This window comes from Canis lupus, chromosome 7 (assembly GCF_048164855.1).
Source record: "Canis lupus baileyi chromosome 7, mCanLup2.hap1, whole genome shotgun sequence".
Lineage (NCBI taxonomy): Eukaryota > Metazoa > Chordata > Mammalia > Carnivora > Canidae > Canis > Canis lupus.
The window spans coordinates 67,957,441-67,979,894 of NC_132844.1; the positions used below are offsets into that span (position 1 = coordinate 67,957,441).

Genomic DNA, 22,454 nt, shown 5'->3' on the forward strand with positions numbered 1-22,454 from the left:
TCTTAGCTCTGTTTCCATCTGACGATTCAGGCCCCCCGGGCCCGCTCCATCCCATGCCACTAGTGACCCTCGTCAAGCCTCCTTAAACAAAACAGGTGGCCCCCTGCAGAAGACCCCTGCCCATTTGGCAGGACCTGGAATTCTTGTCTGAGAGGATAGAATTCCCTTTCCTGGCTTCAGAGGGGTTGCCCACCTCTCGACCCTCCCCACCCCCCACCCCACCCCAGCTTTCCCTGCAGACCAGAGCAAAGTCCTTGGATCTAGCCATCTTGGGCTCAGAGGCCCCCAGGACACTGGGCATGCAGGGTCTGAGGCTGAAGGGGCTTGGAGGGTGAGCATTGGGGCTGTGTGTGTTGGGGGGACTGCTGGGTGTGGTCTGAGCTAATAACTGAGCCCGGCGTGTGCAGGGAACTCAGAGTTTACAGAGCCCTGGCCCATCTGCGATGTGGGCCAGGGCAGGGGCGGGCGTGTGGGTGGTTTATGGGCTGCTGTGGGGCCGGGAGGTGCAGGAACAGGAAGTGGGATGGAGGAGCCGGTGGGGTTGAGCAAGGCTGTGGGCCAGGCACCTTCTCAGCTGCTCCCTTGCCAGCCAGCATCGCTCCCTCCGTGTAATTCCCGGGGCAGTCCCTGCCCCGTGTTTAGTTTCCTTGGCAGGGTTCCTGTGAGTTATCTTTTAGGGAAGTCAAAACCGCACCCTTCCTGGGTCCAGGGCCCTCCCCTTCCTACAGTGGGTCTTCAGCAGGAAGATGCTGGGGGAAGAGTGAGGAGGGTGGGGGTCCCTGGTTGGGGCTGCTGATGGCAGGAGGAAGAGCTGGCAAAGTCAGAGCCAAGCAGGCCCCTCTGAGAGCTGTAGAAACACCCACCAGGCCCTTCTCTGTTTTTCCACTCTGCTCAACACGATGCCTGTGGCAGCAGCACGACTTTCTGAGCCTCAATTTCCCATCTGAATAATGAGTATCAGTCCTTGCCCTCCCTGCCTTAGTTTTGAGGATTAAATGAATATGCACGTGCTTAATCTCCACCAAAGGGCCGCGTAGATATGAGGTATTATTGTTGTTACTGATCACCAGCGGTCCTGCGTCTTGAGGGTTAGGAGCCAGGCTTTGTGGTTGGTCCTTTGTCATGATCTCATTTAATTTTAACCCTTACAACCTCAGGCAGACCTTCTCTCCATCACACAAAACCAAAGCTCAGAGAGGTGGTGTAGCTCATTCAAGGTTGCATAGCACTGAATAATCGGAACCCCTGGTGATCCCCACCCCACCCTGGAGCACCAGGCCTTGGAGTGGGCGATTGCTCTGATCTAGGACAGCCCTGACCCTAACCCCTCTGTGTCTGCCCTGCAGGCTCCGGCTGCCCAGTGGGCTCAGGCCCAGAGCCCAGAGCAACCAGCACAATAGCGTCCAACAGCTGGAATGCCAGCAGCAGCCCCGGGGAGGCCCGGGAGGATGGGCCCGAGGGCCTGGACAAAGGGCTGGACAACGATGCGGAGGGCGTGTGGAGCCCCGACATCGAGCAGAGCTTCCAGGAGGCCCTGGCAATCTACCCACCCTGCGGCCGCCGCAAGATTATCCTGTCAGACGAGGGCAAGATGTACGGTGCGTGTGGGGAGACACAGGGACACTGAGGGGCGGGAGGAGGAGGAGGAGGAGGCCAGGCCCTCCTAGGCCCCTCCCCCTGCTCTCTGCCCCCTCACCCAACCGGTTCGGTGAAGTCTTCGAGGCCGCCAGCCTGCCATGGGCGAGTCTGGGCGTGTAAGCCTGTGTGTCTGGATCCTCATAAACAAGCCAGGCTTGCCCCCTCCGCCAGATTGGGGCCCACACCTTGACACCCCCGTCTGCTCCTCCTCTCATCCCCCTCCTGGCCTGCAGGTTTCAGGGTGACTCAGTGGGCATAGGAAACTGGGTCAGTGCTGTGTGCTCTGGGCTAGCCCTGAGAGAGGGTCCCTCCCCGCGTGTGGGGAAGCCCGAGGAGTGGCAGCTGGGGTGTCCCTCCTGGCCAGTTCCCTTCAGCACATGGGTGTGGGGCAGGGGGGGCCTTGCTGTGACTAGGGCCTGCGTTAGGAAGAGGCCTGGAGAGACATGGGGAGTCCTGCATTCCTCAACCCCCTCCCAAGTCTTTCCTGCTCTCCTGGCCCACTCTCTGCTACCTTTCCCATGTGCCCCCAGAAGGGAATGTCCCCCTCTTGTCCAGCCCCGAGAGGGTTCCCCTGGAGATGCATTTTTGGGATGACTCAACCCTTTGGAGGTTGGGAGCTCCTTGCTAGCTCCTTCCAGTCCTCCCTGACAGCCTATGGCCGAGTGGGGCAGGCCCTCAGCCTGTGACATCCCAGGGGCCGATACCATGGTGGGGTGCAGGAGGGAGCCGTTGACTCAGTGGTAAGGGCTGCCGGGTCCCTGTCCCCATCCCCTATGCCACGCACACCCCTAGCCCCAGAGCCCCATTGTGGGGCAGGCAGATGTTCCAGGATGCTTCCACGGGGCAGGGGCTGCCTCCAGGATGGCCAGGGCAGCCCCACGAGGTATGTTTAGACAAGGCGGAGGGAGTGGGGTGGAGAGGGGCAGACAGGAAGGGAGGAGCAGTGGGGCTGGTTCTGTCATGGAGGAGGAATTTGGAGAATGTGGCCCTTCTGGGGAGGTTATGGGGTTGGGGGGCTGAGGGCCTGGATTTAGGGGCTAAAAGGTATTGGCTAAGCATCTGCCAGCATCTCACAGGGCAGGAGAGACACTGGCCACCAGGGACATGGGGGTGATAGGCTCAAGGACACAGGGACGTGCCCAGGACATCTTGACACAGGCTGTCAGTGTAGAAGGTGTGTTGGAGACCATTGGGTTCTTCCTGCCCGCCTCACCAGAGAAGGGAAGGGACTGTTCAGGGTCTCCCCTCCTGGCAAGGACGGCCAGGACAGGAACCCATCCAGAACTCTTTCAGACACCCGTGGGGCCGTGTGCGGGGACGTGTGCAGGCAGGTCCATCTGCAGCAGGCCTCGCTCACACGTGAATGCTTACACTTAAAGATTCGGAACTGCTGTGGGGCTAGGAGTGAGCAGCCCAGCTGTTCTGCTGCTCCCCACTCCCCCCTACCCTGGGGCCTTAGGAGGGCACCTGGGACTCCCCACTACCCTTCCCCTGCCCTGCTTGTGCCCCTTGGACTTGAGGGTGGGGACAGGGCCAAGGAGCAGTGTCAGAGGAGAGCCGTGCGTGTTTCCCAGCTGGCCGAGGCTGGTCGGGGGGTGGGGGTGGTCTGCTGCCCCCAGCTGCCGCCTTGGCCACTCTTCATTCTTCTCTCGCCCCAATCCAGGTCGAAATGAGTTGATCGCACGCTACATTAAATTGAGGACCGGGAAGACCCGGACGAGAAAACAGGTAGGGAGAGGATTAATGCTATGTGCCCTCTGCCCAGGCCCGCCCTCCCTCAGCTGCCTCCTTCAGCCCCTTCCCAGCACCCATCCTCTCCCGAGTGACCTCACCCGCCCGGGCTGCTTGTCCTGCTGCCTTAGAGAAAGGGGTCTGCCCTCTTCACCTGGACCAGGGACGAGCCCCATGGGGCAGCTGCGACATGGCATGGTTACTGCCCGGTGTAGCCCCCTGACCCTGGGCAGGCTGCGAGACAGCTGGTCACAGTGACAGATGGGTGCAGAGCAGGGCAGCATGGCCAGGATAGGAGCATGTGCTGCCGGACAGGTGTCCAACCTGGATCAGGGAGGGAAAGGGAGGAGTGGGGCTGCCCAGGCTTATGCAGGAGGTGACACTCTAGATGCATCTGTAAGAAGGAATTCAGGGGTTAGCCAGGCAGAGAGAAGGGGAGAAGGTACTTGCAGGCTGAAGAAGTTGGATACACATAGCATCACTGTGAACCCACACGGGGCCTACTTTGGTGGGAATCTCAGGAGGTAGATCTAGCAATTATCTCCCATCTTCCAGAGGAAGAAACGGAATCATGGGGAAGTTCAGTAACTTCATCAGTGTTACTTGGCTGGTAGGTGGTAAATCCAGGATTGAACGCACTGGGCGGGAAAGAGCCGTCAGTCCACAGTGTGGCGGGTGGGGAGAGAGGTGGGGAGAGCTGAGGAGAGTGAGAGAGGTTGGCTGGAGGCCTGAGGGACAGGTTTCCCCTCGGGGCAGCTGGGTGCCATGGAAGGGAGTAGAACAGGGAGTGGCAGTGGCAGCTGTCGAGGAATGTGGGCCATGGAGCAGCTGGAGCAATGGTTCAGGGAGGGCTGGGCAGAGGCAGGGATGAGGGACCACAGCGCCAGCGGCCTGCATGATGGCAGAGGTGAGGGTAGCGGTGGTGGCAGGGAGAGATGATTGGTGGCTTAGGCCCCGGTTGGGGGGTGCGCAGCACTGCACTGACAGGAACCCGGACAGGGAGCTGGTTGGGGTGGCCTATGTGTGGGGTGCCTGGGAGAGAGACAGGCTGTGCGCAGAGACTAGAGGACCAGACACTGGTTCTGATCCTCCACACTCCTCCCTCTCTAGTGGGCTTTGGACCTTGCACCCAGCTCCTCAACTCCCCATGGGTGCGGTGACAAAGCCGACCTGTCGCATCCCGCCAGTCGCATCCCCACCGTGACAAAGGAAGGTTCTGAGTCCACCCCCACAGTGTGGGAGCAAGAACCGCCCCCATTTGCTCAGGCATTTATGAGTTGCTCTCCCGGGGCCAGTTCGTGTTGCACAGCATTTGTTCATTGAGCAAATTATGGAGCTACTGTATTCTAGGCACTAGGGATACTGCAAGGGAACCTGACAAGGCCCTGTTCCCTGGAACTGTAGAAGGCTGTAGAAGGAGACTGATTAATCAAATCACCAGATTCAAATACCCTCACCTACAGGAAGGGCGCTTTTGCCCCTTAGCCTCTGTTCCTCAGCCATTAAATTAGCTAATACGTGAAGATGCTTAGAACAGACCAAGCGCTGTAGAAAAATGTGCCGCTGCTGTTGCAATTATGACATCTTTATAAACAAAAAGCCAGAAAAAATAAAAAATAAAAAAAATAAAAAAATAAACAAAAAGCCAGGCACCTGGCTGGCTCAATTGGTACAGTGGGCAACTCTTGATCTTGGGGCCGTGAGTTTGAGCCCCACAGTGGGTGTAGGGCTTACTTATTTAAAAAAAAAAAAAAAAGAAGAAGGAGAAGGAGAAGGAGAAGAAGAAGAAAAGAAGAAAAAGAAGAAGAAAGAAGAAAAGAAGAAGAAGAAGAAGACGACGACGACGACGATGACTCTAAGTAGCCATCTCAGACACGGGGGAAGGGCACTGTCTCCTGCTTCACTCAAAAGAAATGTTCATAGGAACCTGTTTGTCAGAGTGGAAAGGGGTTAAGGGACCTTTAAGCTCAGTCACTGTGACCTGAGGTTTAAGGAAGGTAGCAGAGCAACGATGTACCTGCTTCTGGGTATCTCAGGAAGGCTGGCCGTGTAGTGCGATTCCACAAAGCAGCCCAGGCAAAGCTCAGAATTTAAGAATTTTGTCATTTTGCAAAGGTGGCATTCCTCTAACTTTATTTTCTTTCTTTCTTTCTTTCTTTCTTTCTTTCTTTCTTTCTTTCTTTCTTAGATTTATTTATTTATTTATTTATTTATTTATTTATTTATTTATTTGAAAGAGAGAGAAAAAAAAGAGAGAGAGAGAGAGTCTGTTAGGAAGGGAAGGGCAGAAGGAGAGGGAGAAGCAGATTTCGCACTGAGCAGAGAGCCTGATGAGGACTCAATCCCAGAACCCTGAAATCATGACCCAAGCTGAAGGCAGATGCTTAACCAACTGAGCCACCTAGGTGCCCCAAGAAATAAAGTCGTAAAAAAAATTAGATAGGTAGGTCGGTAGATAGATAAGCATCCTATGGTTGTGAGAACAAAACATGTCTTTATGTATTGCAAAGAACAACCAGATGACAGGCAAGGGTTTTTATTTAACTTTTGGTTAAAAAATGCAGGGTTAGTGTTTTTACAGATACTTACAGCAATTAATAGGAAGTACGATGCCTCCATACTGGAAAAACAGCTAAATATTACCTTAGGATTAAGTCCCATGTGACTCCCAGCTGTCACAGACTTGACCATTTGGCAGTGGTCCTCTGTGCTAAGGGTCAAAAGAATCCTGGTAGCGTAGCTTGGTGGTGGAGTAAGTGTTCTCTGGAGTCAAGCTATCTATGTTCAAATCCCAGCTCTACGCCCCAGCTGTGTGACCTTGGGCAAGATGCTTAACCTGTCTGTGCTTTGGTTTCATCATGTGTAACTCCGAGATAGCGCTAGTACTGACCTCTTAGTGTTACTGTAGAGGTCAGATGACGCACATGTAAAACGCTGAGAACAATAATAGCTACATTCAGTAAATGTCCCTTATTGTCATGATATGAAGTGATCAGTAGTCTTGCAGGACACACATCTGATTCCTGTGTGCCCGGTGAGGCAGTATGAGGCACACACCCCTGGGCCCTAACCCCCTGGGCTGCAGGACATCACATACACAGTAAGTTTCAGTCTATGATTAAAAAGAAACTGTTTCTTTGAGGGGATTAAAACGACTTGCAAAGAAAGCCCACAGCCATTGCCAATAATGAATGCGTGAAGCAGCCTAGAGGATCCATGTATCCACTTCTGTTTCATGGGGAATATAGTAGGGACATGGTTTCTCTGAAGCCTAGTGACAATGCGCTGGAGAAGAAACGATATTAAGAGCACCAACCGTGTGTGTGTGTGTGTGTGTGTAAATGTACATGTATATGTGTGCACATACTGTCCTATATTAGTCCAAGGAGAAGGAAGGCATGTTGGGAGAAGAGGCTGGATGAGCAAAGCAGGAGAAGGGCCAGGCCTGGTTTTACAGGCTGGCAAGCTGTTAGGGTTGACACAAGGACTTAGGCAGTGGATATGGCCCTTACTATAATCTGATGGCCAGCAGGAACATTGTGGCCATTGGTGATGCCAATCAGAGAAAAGTGTCTCAGGGCACCAGGCTGTCTCAGTCAGAAGAGTATGTGACTCTTTTTTTTTTTTTTTTTTAAGATTTTATTTATTTATTCATGAGAGACACAGAGAGAGAGGCAGAGACATAGGCTGAGGGAGAAGCAGGCTCCATGCAGGAAGCCCGATGTGGGACTTGATCCCAGGACCTGAGCCAAGGGCAGACGCTCAACCACTGAGCCACCCAGGCATCCCGAGTATGTGACTCTTAATCTCGAGGTTGTGTTTGAGTCCCATGTTGGGGGTAGAGATTATTTGAATAAATAAATAAATCTTTAAAAAATAGAAAAAAAAAAGTGTTTCTTCTGAGGATATCAGTGAGAAAAAGTCACCCATTTTGGAAAGATAAAAAGATACCCTTCCTCTGGGTCAGATGCAGCCCAGCACCAGGGCACATAAGTTGAGCAGCAGAGCTTGGACTAGATTTTAGTCCTTCCTGCGTTAGGTCCTCTTGTGCGGTGAACAACGATACAAGTGTACATGGTGGTCCTGGAGGCTGCTGTAGGCTCTTGATCAAAATAGGGCCAAGAAGAGAGCAGAGAATTGGCAGGGCTCAGGGGTGTCTGCTCACAAGGGCCCCATAGCTCCCCCTGCTTCCGTTTGGTCCCAGAGACGAGGGCTGGGATGCTCCTTGCCCATGGCCACCCCATGCCGTGCCTCCTCACTGTCTGTGTTTTCCTCTTTGGCGGGGCGCGGGGCGGCCCCTAGGTGTCCAGCCACATACAGGTTCTAGCTCGGAAGAAGGTGCGGGAGTACCAGGTTGGCATCAAGGTACGTTGGGCGCCTGACTAGGGCCTCCAGTCCCTCCTCAGCGCCTCCACTGCTATCGCTGCACAGCTCAGGCCTCCGCCGCGGCCAGCTCTCTGGCCCCACTGTGCCTCTTTTCTGGCTGAAGCTCTGTTCTTGCCTTTTCTGCCCTTTCTGCTCTTTTTCTCTCTTTCTCTCTCTTTCTACAGGTCTCTAGCCACTTGCAGGTTCTAGCCAGGCGGAAATCTCGAGAGATTCAGTCCAAGTTGAAGGTAGGGGTCCCCTGCCGCTTGGCCCGGCCGGGTCTTCTGAGCCCAGCGTAGGGCAGAGAGGTGGCGGGAGAGCCGTGGCGGGGTGGAGGGTGCCTCAAACGTATACGACGGCATGGAGCCCAAAGTCCACTTTGGGCTACAGGAGGCTGCGGCCCCTGGGGACTAAGCAGGAGCCCGGGGGGACAGCCAGCCATGCAGTGGAGGGAGAGGAGGACTGTCTGGAGGCCACTGAGGCCCACCTCTTTTCTTCTTCTTTTTCCTTTCCCTCCTTCCTCCTAATTGCTGCTTGTTAACTGCACCGGGTCTCCGGGTGGGCAGGGAGGAGACCCGGGCACATTGGCTGGCACAGTCCTTGTGGTGGGCTTTTCCTTGCACTGGATGCTCAATCCTGGCTGCTTTGCAGCTGAGGATCTCAGAACGTGGGCTCGGGGCCCCCGTAGGCTGTGTCTTCTCCCTGTTCCACAGCTGCGCAGCAGACTGGGCCCCCCGCTCCAGGCCCTGTGCTTATATCACAGCTCCAGGGGGCATGCACAGACCCAGGGTACCAGCTTGTCCACCATCTGGGTCTCCATCCTGCCCTTTTCAGGGCACCCCCAGCCAGCAAGCCCTCCCTCTGGGGAGCAGTGGGGTGGGGGAAGGGTACACAGCTACCTCTGAGCCCCCCTACCTTCCTCAGACTCGAGAGCCAGATGGCCATTGAGTGGAGGGGGGGTGAGATGACACGCCCCCACCCTACACCTGCCTTGACCTGTGCCTTTTCTAATGTACCTTCCCTCTCCTTCACAGGCCATGAACCTGGTAAGTATCCTGCCCCTCCACTGGGGGACGAGGTGGGGGTGAGGGAGAGCACCTAACAAGGGATTTTCAAAATATGAATTATGAAATCAATTTAGTTAGGTTGGCAACTGACATTTTTTAAAAATGAAATATAGTGGTTCTCAAACTTCATCGTGCATCAGAACTGCCATCAGGGCCAGCGAAGACAGATTTCTGGGCTTCACCCCCAGAGTTTCTGAATCAGTGGGTCTGGGCCGGGGCTGGAGAATTTGCATTTCTAACCAGCTTCCAAATGATGCTGGTGCCGTTGCTCCACGGACGATACTCAGAGCCACTGGTGAGATGGAATAGGAAATATGAGGGTTCATGACACAACATAAGGGGAAGTGTTTGGATAGGTATCGGGTTATGGAATAAAATAAAAATCTTTCTCATGGTGGACCATGCTCAGAGGGGTGATGTACACTTAGGAAACAGGCCCAGGCAGGGGCCCAGACTCTCCCGAGCCCACACAGCAGAGTCTGAGGGCCTGGGAGGGGCCCTGGGGCAGCCCCAGCCTTGTCTCCAGCCTGGCCCTGCCGCCTCCTTGGCCTCACACGGCCTCTCCCCTCCCCAGGACCAGGTCTCCAAGGACAAAGCCCTCCAGAGCATGGCATCCATGTCATCCGCCCAGATCGTCTCTGCCAGTGTCCTACAGAACAAGTTCAGCCCGCCCTCCCCTCTGCCCCAGGCCGTCTTCTCCACTTCCTCACGGGTACAGGGGGCCTGGGAGGTGGGGCTGAGGTGAGGGGGTGACTTCAGGGCTGGGCTGTGGTGGGGGTCGTGGATGCTGAGGGGCCACTGGGATTTGTCTCATCTCTGCAGTTCTGGAGCAGCCCCCCTCTCCTGGGACAGCAGCCTGGACCCTCTCAGGAGTGAGTATCGTGGGACATCCTTCTCACAGTCTGGTCCCTGGCGGCCCCACTGGACTTCCCCTGGGAGCTGGCTTCCAGCAAAGTCTCAATTCAAAAATAGAGGAAGGAGGAGCACCAGCAGTGCATCTGTCCGTTCATTCCTATCTGTTCACTCATCAGCCTTCTCACCTGCTTGTCATTCATCCTTCAGCTACTCCTCACCCAGTTGCTCTCCTGGTCGGTCTCTGAGACTGCACATGGGGGAGTGGAGGGTGCTGGGTTCCCTCAGTTCTGAGAGGACTTTCATCCTCAGACACACACCCTCAGTGTAATGAGCCGCTCTCGGGGTGGGGTTGAAAGAGCACATTAAGCGTGCACCTCAGTTGTGAGATGCAGCAGGATTTCATAAAAGCTCAAACATGGAGAAAACCAGAAGCTGGTGAGTTAGCTTTGTCAGCGTGCATTTCTGGGCCTTTGCAGAGAGGCTGGCTGGCTCCCTGTTGAAACCAGATGTTACTCCAGGTGATGGGGCCGGGTGGCAGGTGGGGTTAGGGGATGACCCTCTAACCAGGCTGTGCTCCTATCTGCAGCATCAAGCCCTTTGCACAGCCAGCCTACCCCATCCAGCCGCCCCTGCCGCCAACGCTCAGCAGTAAGTTCCACACAAGACTGCCACCGCCGCCCCTGCTCCTCCACACAGCTGCTCAGAAGAGTAGGGTGCCCAAGGCTGCGCACACTTTTGTGCTGGGAGGGAGAAGTGGGTGGTGTCTACAGGGGATTGGGACAGGCCGGGAACCGGCCTCTTACCTTTCATGATGTTGCTTCCAGAACTTTGCTACACAAGTGCATACCAATGAAGATCCTATAGATTTATATAGATTTATATATATTTATAAAATTCTTGTTATGGAAATACACCAAAATCTTAGCAGAGTTTCACTCTGGCTAGGTGTTGGGGTTCTGGATAACTTTTATTTGTCCCTTTTTACTTGTCTGTATTTTCTGTTTGAACACATATTAACAGTGACATATGGAACCCCTCCATGTATACCACTGGGGCCACCATGCACAGTCGTGCAGGTTGTACATTGTACCAGGAGACATGACAGAGGGTCGGAACCCAGCCCGTGTTTGTACCCAAAAGGGCGCCGTTTTTCTAGTTCACATGATGGCTCCGTGCCGCTGGGGCAGCCCCATATGTGAGCAGGCGCTTGGGCCCATGCAGATGAGGGTCCGTCTCGCCCTCCCAGGTTACGAGCCCCTGACCCCGCTCCCCCCAGCTGCTGCCTCTGCGCCCGTGTGGCAGGACCGCACCATCGCCTCCTCCCGGCTGCGGCTCCTCGAGTACTCTGCCTTCATGGAGGTGCAGCGAGACCCCGACACGGTAACGTGCCTGTGGCTGGGGGTGAGGGTCTGCGCAACGTGGGGAGACCTGGGCGGCAGTGCGGGCCCTCAGCCCAGGGGCAGCATCCCTGTGCGGCCCTCCGGCCGTGCCCGTGGGCTCTCTCCTGACCCCGCACTGGGCCCTCCCCACAGTACAGCAAACACCTATTTGTGCACATCGGCCAGACCAACCCCGCCTTCTCAGACCCGCCTCTAGAGGCCGTGGACGTGCGTCAGATCTATGACAAGTTCCCTGAGAAGAAGGGTGGACTGAAGGAACTCTATGAGAAGGGGCCCCCTAATGCCTTCTTCCTCGTCAAGTTCTGGGTGAGCGGCCCTCTCTGCTCCCGACAGTCCCATCCCCCAGATGTGCAGTGGAAGCCCCCTCCCACCCCCAACCGCCTGCCTCTGCCCACACCTGACACCACCCTTGCTCGCCGCCCCCCAGGCCGACCTCAACAGCACCATCCAGGAGGGCCCGGGAGCCTTCTATGGGGTCAGCTCCCAGTACAGCTCCACCGACAGCATGACCATCAGCGTCTCCACCAAGGTGTGCTCGTTTGGCAAGCAGGTGGTGGAGAAGGTAGAGGTGAGTGGGGGCCCAGGGTGGCACGGCAGGGCTGGGAGCAGCCACTCTGGGTGACGCCTTCCCCGTGGCCCTGCGTAGACGGAGTACGCCAGGCTGGAGAACGGGCGCTTTGTGTACCGCATCCACCGCTCCCCCATGTGCGAGTACATGATCAATTTCATCCACAAGCTGAAGCACCTGCCCGAGAAGTACATGATGAACAGCGTGCTGGAGAACTTCACCATCCTGCAGGTGGGGGCGCCGCCGGGGGCGGGGGGCAGGTGAGGAGACGGCTGTCCAGAAAGGAGAGGGCCTTGTCGGCCCCTACACCGCGGGGCCCTGTGCCTCCTGACCCCCTGAATCCTCCCTACCTGGCCCCCAGGTGGTCACGAGCCGGGACTCCCAAGAGACCCTCCTCGTCATCGCTTTCGTCTTTGAAGTCTCCACCAGCGAGCACGGGGCTCAGCACCACGTCTACAAGCTCGTCAAAGACTAGGCTCCCCTCTGCCCCCAGCACCAGGATCCAGGACAAGCAGCTTTCCACACACCTGCCTGGCCCCCTGCCGGAGGTCTGGGATTGAGGACTCCCCCGCCGGCCAGGCCTCCTCGGGCCCAGGACCCAGGAGGCCTCCACCCCACCCCCAGCACACACACTCCCTGCCACTGTTCTGCGCTTTAACTGTGGGAGAAGAGAGGAGGGCTCAGTGGGGGGGCAGCCTGCCCTGGCCACTGAACACCCCCTGGCTCTGCCCGGCCTCCAGTGAGTGAGAGGACCCCTTCGGGCTCCGGCATGTGTGGCCTGCAGGGGAGGACGGGATGGAGACCAAGGGGGTCCCAGGGCAGAGGCCCTGGGAAGGAGAGGGTTGAGTTGGGGTTAGGTTGAGAAGAAGAGAGAGGAGCCCCCACTTTCTTGCACCTGCTGTGTGCTGGGCCTGGTGCTAGGCCCCCTGTGCACCTGGTGCCATTGTCAGACCAAGGGGAGTGTGAGTCTTGGTGTCTCCTGTGATGGGCTGAGATCCCGAGAAGTTGAGGGGCCCATGCAAGGGGTGGGCCAGAGCTGGGATTCTCACCCAGGGCCATCTGGCCCCAGAGCCCAGGTCTACACTACCTCCCTGGCGTGTAGGGGGGGTGCCAGCCGCTGGGGGTGGGAGAGATGGTCTGTTCTGGGGCCCAGGGCCAGCACAGGTTGGGGGCCTCCTCCCAGGGGAGCAGCTGCTTCTGACTTGGCAGGAAAAGAGGCGCAGCAGATACCTGGCACCTGTTCGGTGTCCCCTGTCCACCTGTGCCAACGCCTCCAAGCTGCCCTGGCTCAGAGCCGGTGCCTGAGCCCCTCAGCACCGTCCTGACAGGAGGAGGCCCCTGGGCTGACCAGTGTCCCAGGGACAAGGGGTAGCAGCAGGATTTGATATTTTCAAATGCCCAAGACCTGGGTTTGGTGAAGCCTCGGTGGGCACCACTCCCTTATGTCTGTCTCCGCCTCCAACTCCCAGACCTGGAGCAGCAGCTCCCCAAACCCAGTTCTGGGACTGAAGGTCAATCCTTTCCCTGCTACCCCTTCCCGACCACCAAGCCCCTTGGCCAGCGTGGCTTGTCCGTCCACTGGCCGCCTCTGGGCATTCATGAGTGTCGTATGAAGTACTGTGCCCCTTCCCTTCCTTGCACTGCCCACCCCCGAGCTTCCTGCAGGTCTTCACAGTTTGCATATCGCTCAGGCCACTTCCAAACTCAACCTAGGTTTTATAATGTATATTATATTTTTTTGTGTATTTTTTAAATCCAGCTGTGATGGGTTATATCGTAAATGTGGCGCAGGGCTGGGGTAGGGGCCCTCCAGGCCCGGCTCCTGCTCAAAAAAAAAAAAAAAGAAAAAAATTAAAGTTATTTGTTTGTGGGTTAATAGTGTGTCCAGCGTGTGCCAGACCTCTCTGGGTTGGATTAGTTTCGTGTGGGTGTTTTGTTTTGTTTTTTAAAGATTATTTATTTATTCATTCATGAGAGAGAGAGAGAGGCAGAGACCCAGGCAGAGGGAGAAGCAGGCTCCATGCGGGGAGCCCGACGTGGGACTCAATCCCAGGTCTCCAGGATCAGGCCTTGGGCTGAAGGCAGCACTAAACCACTGAGCCACCCGGGTTCCCCGCGTGTGGGTGTTTCTGCCAGGTTAGGGCCTGGTCGGTCACCCCACCCTGCCCCGTCTGTGCTGGGGGACCCCATGCCAAACCCCCATTCAGAATAGGTAGGATTCGAAGAGCCCATGAAAGCTTCGCATACTTCCTTTCCCCCACCCCCTCCCGCCAAGTTGAGTGCTGAAATGTGCCCAGTGCTGGCCTAGGTTCTGTTGTTGCATTGTCTCTGAGTGAAGGGACTTGCCCAAGGTCTTCGTGGTGGCTACTTCCGGTTCTCACTGTCCTGTCTTCACTTTAGAGCAGAAAAGAGAGCTCAAGGAGGATGAGCCCTGGCTTGCAGGCAGAGCCAGATTCCAACCTGTTCTTGTCCGCCTGGGGAAGCCCTGCTCTCCCCTCTGAGCCGTCCTCTGCTCCTATAGCAGAGACCACAGAGTGGGGATGCTGACAGGACATGCCTTGTTTACCTGAAATTCAAATTTCAAATGTTTTAAAATTTTTTTAAAGATCATTTATTTGAGATAGAGCACAAACAAGGGGAGGGACAGAGGGAGAAGCAGACTCCCCGCTGAGCAGGGACCCCCCCCCCACACACACACACACACTCCTCTACCCCCCTCCCAACTACCCCCCTCCACCCCCGCCATGTGGGGCTTGATCCCAGGACTCCCCGGGACTCCAGGATCCCCAGGACTCCGGGATCATGACCTGAACCGAAGGCTTAACCGTCTGAGCCACTCAGGTGTCCCTGAAATTCAAATTTAAATGAGCATCCTGTATTTTCATTTGCTAAATCTGGCAGCCCTACTCCAGAATCTAGAGTCTTATAGATCATTCTGGTCCAACCTCCAAGACTGCAGATGGAGAAACAGACTGAAATTAAACGCTCTCTTCACCCAGTCAGTCACTGGCTACACCCAAGATTTGAATCTGGTTAGCTTGGCTCCCAAGTCCATGCACCTGGTAGACTATTTAAATAATCAGGTGGTCTTTTGTCTTAGTCCACAGCATTGGAAGGACCCCAGACTGTCACTTGCAGGATGGGGACAGTGCTGGAGCCCCAGGCAGGTGGGTGGGGTCCTGGAGTCAAAGTGGTTTATGAACGACCCGCCATGCACCAGGCCTGGGACTGGATGCAAAATCTCATCTCTAGACTAATGGTTAATTATATCTACTGGGTGCTGTTGAGGCATCGTCACGTGTGTCACTGCCTTCACACTCCCAGAGTCAGCAGTGTTCGCATAATTTCCTTTAGAATCATGTAGGTCTCATGCAGAAATCGCAGGTGAAATAGGGCTGGCCTCCTTGTCTCCCCCCAACCCCATCCTGCTACCTCCTCACCTACCCTCCCCATACAGTGTAACAAACCAAAGGTCAGGGATAACTAGTTTTGAGGTCCCAAAGTAAGGAAGGAACCAGAATATAAGTAGGTGAGCCTTGGGACACCCGGGTGGCTCAGCGGTTGAGCGCTTCCCTTTGACTCAGGTGATCCTGGAGACCCGGGATTGAGTCCCACATCAGCCTCCCTGCCTGGAGCCTGCTTCTCTCTCTGCCTCTGCCTGTCTCGCTCTCACTCTTGTGTCTCTCATGAATAAATAAATAAAATCTTAAAAAAAAAAAAAAAAAAAGCTGAGTCCTGTGAGCCCAAAGCCCAGGATCCTCTCCTGGTTGTGGCTCTCCCCTGCCGTAAGGAGGGGCCAAGATGGATGGACCCCAAAGATCGGGACTGTAGTTCTTTCTGCCCCATTTCTGTTCTGATGTTCCCAGGGAAGAGGGAGGAGTGCACCGTTGTGAGGTTTCACGGGCTCTTGATTTCCCCGCATCACAGATGCCCGAGGACGGGCTCCCAGAGAGCTGAAGCCTGAATCCTAACTCGGGTGCCACTGAGCTTTAGGCTCATTGCCCCAGAAACTGGGGCTTGGTTGAACTAGCTTGGCCTTCATTAGAGGCGGGCTCAGTCGGCCTGCACACGTCTTCCGTTTGCTTGCCCTTCTGCGTCCCCTTCCTTCCTGCCGGCGCTGGGCTTCTGGAGAGCCGCACCAGGGCTCCAGATGCCCCACAGCCCCGCGGGAAGGAGTGAGTCAGCTTTGTCTAATATAGTTGGTTCTTAAGGACCCCCACCCAGTACGTAAGGCTTGATAGAATGAGTGGGTTTTATTTTTAATTTTTTTTTAAATTTATTTATGATAGTCACACACAGAGAGAGAGAGGCAGAGACACAGGCAGAGGGAGAAGCAGGCTCCATGCACCGGGAGCCCGACGTGGGATTCGATCCCGGGTCTCCAGGATCGCGCCCCGGGCCAAAGGCAGGCGCCAAACCGCTGCGCCACCCAGGGTTCCCAATGAGTGGGTTTTAAAGCCAGGTGATTCAAGTCAATATCCAGGAAGGCTCAAGTTCCCAAATTGGGCTTTTTTTTTTTTTTTTTTTTTTTTTTTTAAGATTTTATTTGAGCGAGAGCGCGCACCTGTGCGCAGTAGTGGGGAGGGCAGGGGCAGACCACGTGGAGCCGCGAGCCCCGGGCAGGCTCAACCTCGGACCAGGACAGGAGCCAAGGCAGATGCTTAACTGACTGAGCCACCCAGGCGCCCCTCAAGTTCCCGAATATTTCTAAGGCATCCACTACCTTCCCCTAAGTTTCCAAATCTATTTAAAAATGTTTAATCCTTGGCTCATTTCAAACGGGAGGGCGTGACTAGTTCTGAAGCCACCTTTTCTCCCCGTTCATCGTTCATCCGCACCCAAACAGCTCGCTGTGCGCCGGCCGCCCCGGACGTGCGCAGCCCGCGGGATTGCCCGCTTACGGCTGCCGTCTGAGTACGAAGTGCCCGGCACCGTGCAAAGCGTGTCATCCTTTGATTTTGGTACTACGGTCTTTTAAGCATCATCATCTGCGCTTTCAGGTGAGAAAACAGCGTTTAGAGAATAGACGGGCTCCACAGGCTCCAGGGCCTCCTGAATGGGAGAACTGGGATTCAAACTCAGGCGCGGGAGGGGCCCCGCCCGCAGGCAACCACGTGGCTGGTCTCCTCGCAGCCAGTCGGCTGTAGGTACCCGTGAGGTCAGGAGACACCGCCCCGGAAACCCTTGGCTCCAGCTATTGGCAGGACAGCACGGTTTCTGGCAGGAACAGAAACGTCTCCCTGGTCTTGGCTCAGGCCCCCTGTCCCCCCCGCCCCCCCCCACACCCTGAGGATTGGCAGCTAAGGTGCAGCTAGGACCCATCTTAGCCAACTTGAGGGGGTACTTCAGTTTTAGGCTTCCGCCCCATGGCTCTCAGACCTGCTCTCTTGCTGTACTCAGTGCCTAAGAGCAGGAGGCTGGCAGGTGTATTCACGTTTGTAACCTGCTTACATGCCTCCAGTCATCAAAATACCTGATTTTCTTTAGTAATGTCTTCTGTTTTGTGATTAGGTGCCTTCGCTGTTAAATGTCTTCAGCTCAGGTCATGATCCTGAGGTCCTGGAATCGAGCCCTGTGTCAGGTTATCTGCTTCGCAGGAACGCTTCACGAATTTGCGTGTCATCCTTGCGCAGGGGCCATGCTAATCTTCTCTGTATCGTTCCAATTTTAGTATATGTGCTGCCGAAGCGAGCACAGGTTATCTGCTTCGCAGGAGAGTCAGCCTCTCCCTCTACCCTTTCCCCAGCTTGTGCTCTCAAGCACTCTCAGAATCTTACAGAACTTCAGAAAATCCCAGATAATTTTTTTTCCTCCCAGAATTAAGCATGGCCAACATTCTGATAAACTTCCACTCTTACTGTGCCTAAACTTTTTCCTTTCAATAGCACTGGGTCCTAATTAGTTTTGTTTTTCTTCTTTTTAAGATTTTGAGGGGCACCTCGGTGGTTCAGTGGTTGAGCATTTATCTGCCTTGGGCTCTGGTCGTGATCCCGGGATCCAGGAGTCCCACGTCAGGCTCCCTGCATGGAGCCTGCTTCTCCCTCTGCCTGTGTCTCTGCCTCTCTCTCTGTCTCTCATGAATAAATAAAATCTTAAAAAAAAAAAAAAAAAAAAAAAGATTTTGAGAGAGAACAAAAGCAGGGAGGAGGGGCAGAGGGAGGAGAAGCAGACTCCCACTGAGCACGGAGCCTGAGCCCAAAGCTGGGATTGAGGCCAGAGCCTAAGGCAGACACACTCAACAGAGTAAAGCCACCCAGGCGCAATAGATCCTAGCTAGTTCTTTTTGTTTTTAAGATTTTTTATTTATTCCTGAGAGACACAGAGAGAGAGGCAGAGACACAGGCAGAGGGAGAAGCAGGCTCCATGCAGGGAGCCCGATGCAGGACTCGATCTTGAGTCTCCAAGATCTGGCCCTGGGCTGAAGGCAGCGCTAAACCGCTGAGCCACCTGGGCTGCCCTCTATCTAGTTGTTTTTTTTTTTTTTTTAGGATTTTATTTACTTATTCATAGAAATGCAGAGGCAGAGACACAGGCGGAGGGAGAAGCAGGCTCCACGCAGGGAGCCCCACATGGGACTCGATTCAGGGTCTCCAGGATCACGCCCTGGGCTGCAGGCGGCGCTAAACCGCTGTGCCACCGGGGGCTGCCCCCGCTAGCTAGTTCTTATACGCCAACTTTTCCCTTTCCTTACCCATCTGGAACATTGACAAGCCTAGATATTTTATCACTCCTAATACTGTAGTAACAGACCAGAAGGAGCAACTATGCCCAGTAACCTTGAGAAACCAAATTCAGGGCTCATCCCAAGATTAGGTTATAACTATTTTACCTGTAAGCAAAATTACTAAATTATTAAAAGCTAAAATAGAAAAAAGAAAACCACCCCAAGATCTTTGGCAAAAGCCTTGTGTTCTTTGTTCGAGCTTGTTTTGAGGTACATTTTATTTATGCTTTGGATTAGCCTTTTTAAAATTTATTCATCGGGATCCCCGAGTGGCTCGGCGGTTTAGTGCCGCCTTCTGCCCAGGGCGTGATCCCGGGGTCCTGGGATGGAGTCCCACATTGGGCTCTCCACAGGGAGCCTGCTTCTCCCGATGTTTCTCATGAATAAATAGAACCTTAAAAACAAAATTAAAAATTTTATTCATGAGAGAGGAGGGAGGCAGAGACAGGAGGAGAAGCAGGCTCCATGTAGGGAGCCCGATTTAGGACTGGATCCCAGGACTCCAGGATCACGCCCTGGGCTGCCCTGGGCTAAAGGCAACGCTAAACCGCTGAGCCACCCAGGCTGCCCTGGATTAGCCTTTTTTAAAGGAGACTCCACCTCAGCCTGGAGCCTGACAAGGGACTCAATCTTACAACCTAAGGTCATGACCTGAGCCAAAACCAAGTGTGAGGTCTGTAGCCTTTCAACTATATTAAAAGATGGAGGGATGAACTTGTCTCGGCTGGTCTCTCGGGAATAAAATGAAGTCTTAAAAACCAAACAAACCTACCAACAGGGAAGTGCCTCAGGTCAGGAGGATGGAGGGCCTGGAAGTTTCCATAGCCTAATTCTGCCCCATTTGCTAATAAGCTCCTAGAAAACAGCAGTAGTGAATTCAGCAGCATCGTACAGGTCTCCTACTTGTGTTTCCCCAAACATGAGTAAATCACTACCCTCGATATGGTGTATTTGAGGCCAGACAAGCAAATCAAGTTGTGGATCAATCCTATCTGAACAATCTAGGAACCCAATCTCCATTTGGAACTTTGTGATTCCTACAGACGAGCCCAAATGCACAACTTAGCACAAAACAAGAAGCCATGGAGTAAGGAGAAGCAGGCCATATATTAAGCATGCTGTGAAGGACTGAGTCTATGTCCTCCACGTGTGGGTCCAACCCCTCCTTCCAGGAGTCGGCAGCAGGAGCACAAGACTTGGGAGCACTAGCTCAGATCTGCCTCTCAGGATTCAGACCAGCTTCAACCCCGGTTAGCAGGTTATCATCAAGTATCCAAGAGACCCAACTAGAGTCTTACTAGACTACACAATTCTGAAGGTAGATGGAATGCACTTCCTGGTTTGCAGTATGCAGAACAGGCCCACCCACACTGGGTGCCAGAACCTTCCTTCATCAGTGTACCGCTACGGAAGGTCAGTCAGTTCACAGAGCACCCCCCCCGCCCCCCCCAGTCACAGGCAGATAGTAACGGTAGCACTAGGATTTATTAAATGGTCTCAGTAAAGGCGCTGGGGTTTGCCCATGGTGCTCTTGATGTACAAAGCCCGGACGTTCTGCCAATTCTTCTTGAGCAAGGACACCAGGAAATTGACAGCTAAGTGGATGTTGTACACAAGCTCATCGTCCGTCATCTTCACGTGGCCAACAGCCACTGCCAGACATAGCACCTGTGAGAGAGTCCAGTCAAATCAGGCCGGCGGCCAAACCGAAGAGTCAGAGTAGGCACATCTAGAAGCCAAATGACCCATCCCTCCCCACTCCGATGACCTAGTGAACAGTACCCGGACCCCAGGGCAGGAAAACCACAGGCACGTGGAAAGCCTCAACCCTGCTCAGTGACTGTCACATGTCCTATGTATCTGTAGAAATGTGACCTGGGACTCCCATTCAGAGAACATGGATGAACTTTGGGACTGGTAGTGCCACCATCACCAAAGCTTAATCTCTGCAACCCAGTCAGACCTTCTTACCTTCTTCATCTGGAATTTGATGGTGGACTTCACTTCATCCACTTTGGCCACCATGTTCTCATTGTGGGTCAGCAAGGAAGGGAACTTGCCAGCTTTATTCAGGCCTGGACCCAGGATTCGTGGAATCTGCTTGATCAGAGATTCTGAAGCCAAAAAGGCATCATACTTCTTGGCTGGTAAAAAGAAGCCATCGGATGCTCAGGATCCGGCCCCCAAAAGCAACCTCTGAACGGAGTTTTGTCAACCAACCACCAAAGTAGCCTCTAACCAATTACTGTACTCTCTCCACGTACAACGTCTTTTTAATCCTCTCCTTATTCCAGCTTGTCCCTATCCCCTGGCCTTTTACTGGCCCGACATTCATAGAAAACCTAGCTTTGGAAACCCAGGCTGACCGGCTCTCTTCACGTTCCAATAGTAGATGCACACGCTGGTTAAGACTCCTGGGGTTCAATGCCTGCAACTTTTCTATTACATGAAAAGTGGGGCACCTACTTCCTTTTTGTAAAATGCTTAGACTACTTATGATAAAGATGCGTGGGGAGAAAAAAAAAAAAAGAACTTTAACTAGAAATCCCAATTCAGAACATAGCAGCACCTCACTAGTCGACTTAGGGGAACTTGCCTGTTCAGAAAGACTCCTCAAAGCAAATAATAAAAAGGAACCTTAAAAGATTATATATAAAAGCATCACTCACTCAAGGGACCCCCCCCCCCATAACAGATCCTTTCCATGATTCTGCCCCCGCCCCCCAATCATTTTAAAATCCAAATGGCAATGTCACTTTTCTACCACTCCGGTGACAACTGTCTGCCGGAAAACAAAGCCACCCCAAGCCACACTCACCCAGCTTTTTGACTAGTTTTTTATTCTTGTTGAGTTTCTTCAGCGCTTCAATGTCCATGTGGGGAATGTCCACTGCCTTGGCCTCATCACAGTGTTGCTGGTCCCCCAAAACACACACAGAAAACTTGGGGCGGGGGGTGGACTTAAGCCTGCGTTTGCGGGGAGGGGAACAGCACCGGTCAGGCCCAGCCCGGAGCTCCAGAGGCAGGCGAAGGGGTCCGGGGCCGCTGCAGTTACAGAGCCTTACCCAGCACGTCCACTTTCACCAACAGCTAGTCTGGCTTCTCAAACTAGCCGGCGGGCTTGGCCAAGGCCTCCCCACGCCTCCCCTCTTATTTTAAGACCCAGGGTGGGGGTCCGTCCAGCCACGGCTGCCCGGGGCAGGGGGTCTGAACTGCCCGGGCGCGTCCGTGCCCGCCCGCCTCAAGCTCAACAGGAGGCCCAGGCGGGAGGGCCCGGAGGGCCGGGTGGGGGCAGAACGGTGCCAACCTGACGGTGCCCGAGAAGCGTTTGTCCTTCTGAGGGTCATAGTTCTTCAGGCTGATCTGCAGCTCCACCGTCTCCAGAAACCTTAGGGAACGCAACAGAATCAGGCCGCCGCCCCTCCACCCGAGCCCCACCCCCACCCCGCCGAGGCCCGGCTTACTTCCGGCGCTTGCGCTGGTTCCCGTGCAGGACCTCCCGCACCGCCTCGTACAGGGTGTCGCGGGAGACTTTGCTGCTGCGAGACAGAAGCCAGGCGAGCGCTCAGCACCTGGGCGGCCCGCATCAACACCCTCGGCGTGGCCGGAACGCCCCCCACGGGGAATCCGGGCACCACGTCCGGCGACCTAGGTGCGACCGATGCAGGCTCCGAGCAAGAGACACCTTACCAGAAATGCCTCTCGGCGAAGCAGGGGCACGGACCCCCAGATTCGGCCCGCAAGCCTCCCTCCCTACCAAGGTGCCAGTAACCGCGGATGACGGTGGATGGCTCCCCAAGCGCCACTCACCTCATGGTAGCTCGCGCCGCAGTAACCGGAAAAGAGAGTGCTTCAACTCGCGCGTGCGCTCAAATAAGGCTCTTGTTCTCGCGAGATGCCTTTGCCCGTGGTTTCCCTCCGGAGCGCGGCCAGGCCGCTCAATCTCGGGTCGCGCCGCCGTCCATGGCCGCTGGAGGGCGCTGCCGCGCGTAGCACAGCTAGGCTGGCTCCGAGGCGAGGCGGGGCGGGGCGGGGCGGGGCGGGGGTCCTGTGCGCCCCGTGGCACCGGGAGACTGTACCCAGTGGCGCCCGCTGCTGCCAGGAAC

General features: G+C 54.9%; 2 protein-coding genes and 1 non-coding gene across 5 annotated transcripts in view; 1 reads left to right on the top strand and 2 right to left on the bottom strand.

Moving 5' to 3' along the window:
- TEAD3 (TEA domain transcription factor 3) overlaps positions 1-13,500 on the top strand; it is a 22,111-nt gene extending 8,611 nt beyond the window's left edge. Inside the window, exons 2-13 of one of the 3 annotated variants that reach the window (XM_072833308.1) lie at positions 1,347-1,598; positions 3,302-3,366; positions 7,672-7,734; positions 8,769-8,780; positions 9,376-9,513; positions 9,624-9,673; positions 10,243-10,304; positions 10,903-11,036; positions 11,189-11,362; positions 11,484-11,624; positions 11,703-11,855; positions 11,986-13,500. In XM_072833308.1, coding sequence (XP_072689409.1) covers positions 1,347-1,598; positions 3,302-3,366; positions 7,672-7,734; positions 8,769-8,780; positions 9,376-9,513; positions 9,624-9,673; positions 10,243-10,304; positions 10,903-11,036; positions 11,189-11,362; positions 11,484-11,624; positions 11,703-11,855; positions 11,986-12,099 — 1,358 coding nt within the window. In that variant the 3' untranslated portion in view covers positions 12,100-13,500. Of the gene's footprint in view, positions 1-1,346; positions 1,599-3,301; positions 3,367-7,671; positions 7,735-7,919; positions 7,983-8,768; positions 8,781-9,375; positions 9,514-9,623; positions 9,674-10,242; positions 10,305-10,902; positions 11,037-11,188; positions 11,363-11,483; positions 11,625-11,702; positions 11,856-11,985 lie in introns of all 3 variants that reach the window. The other 2 variants (XM_072833309.1, XM_072833310.1) reach the window with 2 other exon arrangements.
- A 3,712-nt stretch (positions 13,501-17,212) lies between these two features.
- On the bottom strand, positions 17,213-17,319 carry LOC140637481 (U6 spliceosomal RNA). The gene has a single exon (XR_012034582.1). It is a non-coding gene; the product is annotated as a U6 spliceosomal RNA (small nuclear RNA).
- Positions 17,320-19,814: 2,495 nt separating this feature from the next.
- Positions 19,815-22,320, bottom strand: RPL10A (ribosomal protein L10a). The gene is made up of 6 exons (XM_072833314.1): positions 22,159-22,320; positions 21,813-21,887; positions 21,656-21,736; positions 21,167-21,315; positions 20,320-20,492; positions 19,815-20,016 (listed from the first exon to the last, which is right to left on the bottom strand). Exons 1-6 carry the CDS (start codon positions 22,161-22,163, stop codon positions 19,846-19,848), a joined length of 654 nt encoding a protein of 217 aa, XP_072689415.1. The 5' UTR covers positions 22,164-22,320; the 3' UTR covers positions 19,815-19,845.
- Between the last annotated feature and the right edge of the window lie 134 nt (positions 22,321-22,454).

Bases quoted from the DNA above. Each gene is read 5' to 3' on its own strand.
- RPL10A (XM_072833314.1), bottom strand. The intron at 21,737-21,812 runs GTAAGCCGGGCC...GCGTTCCCTAAG, and splicing joins AACCAGCGCAAGCGCCGGAA to GTTTCTGGAGACGGTGGAGC. The intron at 21,316-21,655 runs GTTGGCACCGTT...CCGCAAACGCAG, and splicing joins CGCTTCTCGGGCACCGTCAG to GCTTAAGTCCACCCCCCGCC.